General features: G+C 56.6%; 1 protein-coding gene across 2 annotated transcripts in view; it reads right to left on the reverse strand.

The window, feature by feature from the left end:
• Positions 1 to 173: 173 nt before the first annotated feature.
• Positions 174 to 6,192, reverse strand: part of LOC113212397 (uncharacterized) — a 15,903-nt gene continuing 9,884 nt past the window's right edge. For both annotated transcript variants that reach the window (XR_008011065.1, XM_052266903.1), the window contains one exon: positions 174 to 363. Coding sequence is in view for 1 of the 2 variants with exons in the window: in XM_052266903.1 (XP_052122863.1) it covers positions 346 to 363 (18 nt within the window). In the remaining variant the exon portion in view is untranslated. The remainder of the gene's footprint in view (positions 364 to 6,192) is intronic.

Genomic DNA, 6,192 nt, shown 5'->3' on the forward strand with positions numbered 1-6,192 from the left:
ACAATGACATTACTACCATGTCTGTATGAATTGTGTGCATTCCTAGCCTTTCTAGCGTCTCTAAATTTTACAGCACTAGTAACAATACTTGATCTCTCCTACATGAGGTAGATGTGGTGTTGATAAAGAACAAGTAAAAAATAGAGGGCAAAAACAGAAAAAAAAAAAACAAATTTGAGAGTAGGCATCTACAATTAAAATTTATTTACATTATTGTTAAGCTAGGTATATTTGATATCACATGCTGGTAACAAGAACATCATGGTTAAAAATGTACTTCGATAAGCGGGAGAGGAAGAGCGGTGCAATTGAAGGAAACTGGATTCATATCTAGCCTGCAGTTCTTCATTCCTTGGGCGTGTCCTGCAACACACAAGAAAACCAACTCATAAGTTTCCCACAAAACTAAGAAAGGCAACGGGCATTAGCGACAACAATGAGATAAATGTTGTATTTATTTAAAAAAAAAAAAAATCCGGGGGAGGAGAGGGGAGCTCTGCACAGTGATAGTGAGGACGAGTGACCTTGAACGCAACGCGTCAGGGGTTCCCGGAAAGCCCGCGCGAGGGTAGGAGAGGGGGAAGGCAATGAGATGATGAGGAAGGCGCAACATGGTCGGCACTCCACTGTCTCTCTCGCACTCGCACGGCACCAAACCAGAGCGACAAGGAGGGGGGCTCTACATTTAAAATACTCATGGCGCACTCGCACCGAATGAAAAACTACGCAACGGTTAAAAACCCATGGTTCAATACGAGTGAGCTCAGAAAATGCCAGTTCTTGTAGTGGCGGAAAATACTGGCTCATTCAAGTACGTGACTCTTTCTTTGTTTTACGCTAATCCCAACGAGTCAAGGAAGTCCCACAGCGTCTCTACCTGATCATCGCACTCCCTTTTGTATTATAGGTGTCACCGTAAAACTAAAATTAAAAACAACTTAAATAAAATTGACAGGCTTGGACTATACGCCCATTGGCATGTGCCGAGAGCAGGAGAACAGGGAAGTCCCAGCGAGAAATTCAAAATCAAAGAAAATTGTGTTTGATTGGAAGACTAAGGGGCGCCAAGGCATTCCTTCACTGCTGGGTAGCTAGACCTTCTGGCTCATCACGCATCACATTGTGGCGACCGGTGGCAACGTTTTTTCCCTCTGTCGGAAATTTAAAGTCGAAATCAATTGAGACTGGAACTTGTTGCGTTTAACACGTTGAGTCCCACGTGACCACACGTATGGTCACAATAACACGTGATTGAATACCCCCCGCCCCCCTGGCACTCAACGTGTAAAACACGGCAATTTACAACCTAATCGGATGACGACTTCAGTGGTCAAGTTGGTGATTTTGTCACCACTGAACCGAACCTTCAATCTGCAAACGATCGGGGTGCGACACACTCACCGTCTAGCTAAGTGTTGACCCGCTCCCGCTGCTCCCGCGGCTCCCTACCGGACTCATCCGGGCACCTCCCGGCACTTCCCCCGGTGCATCACGTCCCCGTCAGAGCACGGCGTCGTGGAGGACTCGGTGGAGTGCGGGACCAAGACGGCGCTGGGGAAGGAGCCGCCGGGCCCCGCGCCGCCGGGAGCCGGGGCCGCCCACGCGGCCTGGGCCGCGCACAGCGCCAGCGCGAGGGCGGCGGTCCAGTACAGGGTCCTGGGGTGCATGGCGGCGGAGCGGTGCGGGCAACGGAGCGAAGGATATGGGCGTCGTCGTCGGGCGCGCGACCTCCGCGATGGACGGGCTGGAGTCAAGTGAGCAGCGACCGGGGCTCGGACGTCCGAGCCGATCGCGCTGCCGCGGTGGTATGTGTCGCAAATAGTCCCCCCTGAAGACGTCGTCGACGTGGCCGCGGGGCGTTGCGGGGAACCCCTCTGACGAGCCCCTCCCCTCTCCAGGTCACACTCGCGTCCTTGCCCTCGGTGCAGCCCGCGAACCATGCGGGCCGATCACATAATCACATGTCCCTCTCTTTTTGAAAGACTCTCAGCCGCACCTACGTTTTCCCAGCACGGTAATTGGCTTCAGGAGGGTCGCAATGGGTCGCACTGGTCGGTGCGCAGCTGACCTCCGACCCGGCCCGCCCGCGGCCTCGAGCCGGCCCGCCAAATATCCTGTTGGTGCTGCTGCGCAACAAGTGCGACAAGTTCCAAGAAGCGCGCCGGGCCGGTGGCTGACTCATGAAATTTGTTTTCACGAGTCGCGAGAGCGGTACCGAGGCCGAGTGTCACCCGTCTTACGGAGGGCTAATTGTGCGTTTCATCGTTTTTTCGCACGGATAGAATCGATTTAAAAAAATAAAATAAAATAAACTGCGGTTTGGGGAATGGGCGCTGAAACGCCCACCAAGTCTAGAAGTATCCAGAAAGTATACGTTCGTTTTTCACCGATTTATAAAAAAAAAAAAATGAATTACGGGAGCACGACGCCTGTGAAACTCGGGGTAGGCCACTCCGCAGTACATGTATGCAGTGCACATCAAACGTTGCCTACCTAACAGGCGCTAGGAGAACTTGCATGGGCTGAACTTGGCAGGTTCGTTCGTATACGGTGAATCACGGACGTAACGGCGAGGGGTATACCCTCTACAGAGGGCAGAAAATGTGACCATTGGATGGTCACGTGGGACGCAACGCGTTAACTTAAAACCAGGCACCCCCTCTACCGGTTTCTTTCAGACCATTTTCAGCCAACACGCCCTCGGAAATTATGTTTCAAGTTGTTTTGAGTAGTTAACGTCTCTCTCCATCTCTCTCGCATCGTCCATCTATCTCTATTCGTCCCGCGCTCGCCGCTCGCGATTCGTGGAACCGACCGGCGAGAGGCGGACTCAAGCCAGCGCGTATTGCACGTAATGGCGAGAGAGAGAGACGCGAGATTTATATGTTCTCCTCGCGTCCAGAAGCTCCGTGTTGTGGCTGGTGCAGCGTGTAGGTGGCGACACCGATCCCCAGACACCATCCCTCCACCACTTGGGGTGGGTGTCGTGTCGCGTCAATGCACAAGCAGAGCGCTGATGACCCAGCCGCAGAAATGGAAATTCCTTCGACGGCGATGTCGATTCGACCCATTTCGACCTCATTTATCCGGATCTGAGCGGCAAAAGTGCGTTTATTTGAGAAACGTCTACGTCGATTCGACTCGACTAGCTGGGGAGGCGGGGCCAGAGTGCGTTGCACCCGGACGGCAGAGCGGTGCACGTTAGGTTTAATGGCCCACCTGAGACGGGCCACGGCCACCGTTGGGTGCAGTCTTAGGGGGCAGAAGACACCTTGGGGGACACCCTTTCGCGGCTCAGCCCTTCGCCATGCTTTTACGGGAGAGAGAATAGAGAGATTTAAAGAATTGTGTCCATCATAGTGGTGGAGAAAGAAGCAAAGATTAAGCGACAGGTAGAAGATGTTGGGGATGGCGTGGCGGGGCGTGGCGTGGCGTGGCGGGCACGCATGCGGGCGATGGTTTCCATCCTAGCGTCGTCGCAGTGTGCACTGTGATGTGACCCACCAACCACTGCGTCGTTTTATTATGTAGCAAACCGCACTTGTCGTGGCAAAATTTACAAAGCACACACACACACACATACACCGGTGGAGTGGGAGGGGGCGTGGTTCGGGGGAGGGGGAGCTGGGGAGGGGTCGGAGGGGTGTGCCCAATGGGGGTCTGATTACTAATTACAAGACGCTTGGGCCACGCCCCGCCACTCGCAGGCCGGGAGGAGGCGAGACACTTTGGCCTGCTTGATTCGGGGAAGAATTGAAAGGCGAGACGAGCAGAAGCTGGCAGCGGCGTTCGTGTGGCGTTCCTCCTCCTCCTCCTCGTGCTGCTCCTCCTCCCCGCCGTCGTAGTCCTCGTCGTCACCTCGTTAATCCAGATGTAAAATCAAAGGTGACTTTTCGACTTGGAGTCGGAAGGCGAGGACCTTTGACACCTCTTGTACTATGTTTGTTTTGTTTTCCTTATTTGGTCGAATGCAAAGGCACTTAGGACCATTCTGTCGTCTTCCATATTCTCTCTCTCTCTCTCCTTTTTCCCGTTGGGGTGGAGGTGGGGGGATTGGACTCCATACCCCCCGCGCCTCCACAGGCCTGCGCCTGGTACTGCCATCGGGTCGGTACCGCATGTGTTGTGAGTGTGGCGGCTGTGCCGCGTGTCTCCGGCGTACGGTGTGCTGCCTGCAGCTCAAGGCGAGGCGGCGGTCACTATCGGAGAGCCGACGGCGAGCCTCGAGTATATTTTCCACGGCACTTTCTTTACATTCTTCACATTTTCCTTCTGATAGAGACACTGTCAAAGAAGTATAACCCCCCCCCCCCCCCGAGCTGAAAATGTCGCACTTCACTGATAAACTAAGTGTTCAACTGCTCAACACGTGTAAGTGTGCAACTGCAAGTGTGCAAGTCCGTAGTTGTATACTTGCAAGTGTTCAACTCGGTAGGTGTGCACTTGCAACAAGTATTTAACTTGCAGTTGGACACTTGCAAGTGTTGAGCAGTTGCACACTCGGTTTATCAGTGTCTGTGTGCGGCCCACAGCGCCGTGCTGCAGCCCCACTCACTCACGTGCGGCCTGGCCGGCGGGGCCGCTCCCGGCGCCTGGTAGGTAGGCCACCCAATTAGCGTCCAGCTCATCACTGAGCGGTGACGAATGGCTGTCCGTGCTGTCACCGCTGCGGGCTGCGGGGGCGGAGGGGGGGGGGGGCGCTCTACCACACCGACCGCTGCCACCCTGCTCGGCCTTTGGCGACACCCTCAGGCACCCTCGCGTCCCTCCTCCTGACGCCCCAAACCCCCTCCTTCCTTCTTTCCCCGCCCGTTCATTCCGGTTTTTACAACGCCGTCACTACCGTCGTCGCCGCCAGATCTGGGCCGACAGACGCGAAGCTGCCCCCGCTGTCCTTTATATATCCTCTCAGCTCGCACGCCCCAAATTGATATACACTCGCGATGGCGCCAATTTGTTTCTCTGACTGCGACCGAAATAAGGTATATTCCGCACGAAGGCAAACGGAACCTAAAGATGACAAGCATGACTACTGTTTCCTCCGGCGCGTTCATTGGATGTCCGCCACACCGACGTCAACGTCGGCCTATCAAGGGTCCCGAAGGAAACAGATCATGCTTTTCTTCTCTACGTTCCGATCGTCTTGCAGTGGAATACCCTATTATTAAAGCGTTTATATTCTATTTTATGGACTGTCTCTACCAGGAGGGAAAACCTGCCACCCCTCTTTTTCCTCTGCCTTCCTCGTTTAGAACAGGGCCGGGCGGGCGCTCGGGTGTGGCGACGAACGGCGATTCTTGTTTTTTTTTTCTGGAATACATTCGTGGGAGGTCGCATAGGAATCGGGCCGTGTGCGCGGAAGTTTTCGGCCACGCGGAGCGGCAGGATATGGGACGAGGCGGCGGCGGCCACGAGGCGACGGGGCCATAAGGCGCGTGTGGGGTCAACAGACGCGTGTCGCCATGGTCGAGGCCATGAAGCGCCCCGGCTAGGCCAGGAGGCGCCATGTGGGGGCGGCCGGGCCCGTGGGCCGGGCCATGAGGCGGTGTCTTGCACGGCCGTTTGCTCCGGCTAACAGGCGTGTTGTGTTAACTACCCGGGCGGCCCGGGGCCCGAGCCCGAGGAGGAGGGCGCTACCCGCCGCCGCCGTCCGGGGCGCGAGCAGGGGCGTAACGCAACGCTTGATGGGCGGCGCGGCGCGGCGCGCAGGGAGTAAAAGCCTCTGGGCGTCAACCCCTGGCCCGCCCACGCAGTATACGGCCGGTAGCTGGACAGGGCGCCCTCCTCCCCGAGAGGACGCATCTCTCCATCCCGACATTCCGTGTCTCATCAGCTCCAAGTCCCCCCGGAGGGTGCCCGCCCGCCCCGTGTGCCGTGGACAGGGGGCGCACTCTAACTGAATCCCCCACCCCCTTCCCGGCTCGAGTTGCCGGCGCGGCGGCTCAAAGCGAGTGGGTCAAGCGCGTACCAACAGCAGCTTCTGCCCCTCGTGCCTCCTCCACCCGCCGTCCCGGCACTTCCCTGCTCCGCGTCGGAACAGGCAGGAGGCAGGCACGGCTGCGCTTATGACTGAATGGAGTGGGGAGTGGGGCGCGGCGGGGCGAGTCGGCCTGGGCTGGGGTCGGCGGCAAAGGGGGGCAGTGCTGCGTCGTGAGGCCGAGGGTGGGCTGTTTGTGATGGGGTGTGGCGGGG

Source organism: Frankliniella occidentalis, unplaced genomic scaffold (genome assembly GCF_000697945.3).
Source record: "Frankliniella occidentalis isolate FOCC.00 unplaced genomic scaffold, Focc_3.1 Scaffold44, whole genome shotgun sequence".
NCBI classification, from domain to species: Eukaryota; Metazoa; Arthropoda; class Insecta; order Thysanoptera; family Thripidae; genus Frankliniella; species Frankliniella occidentalis.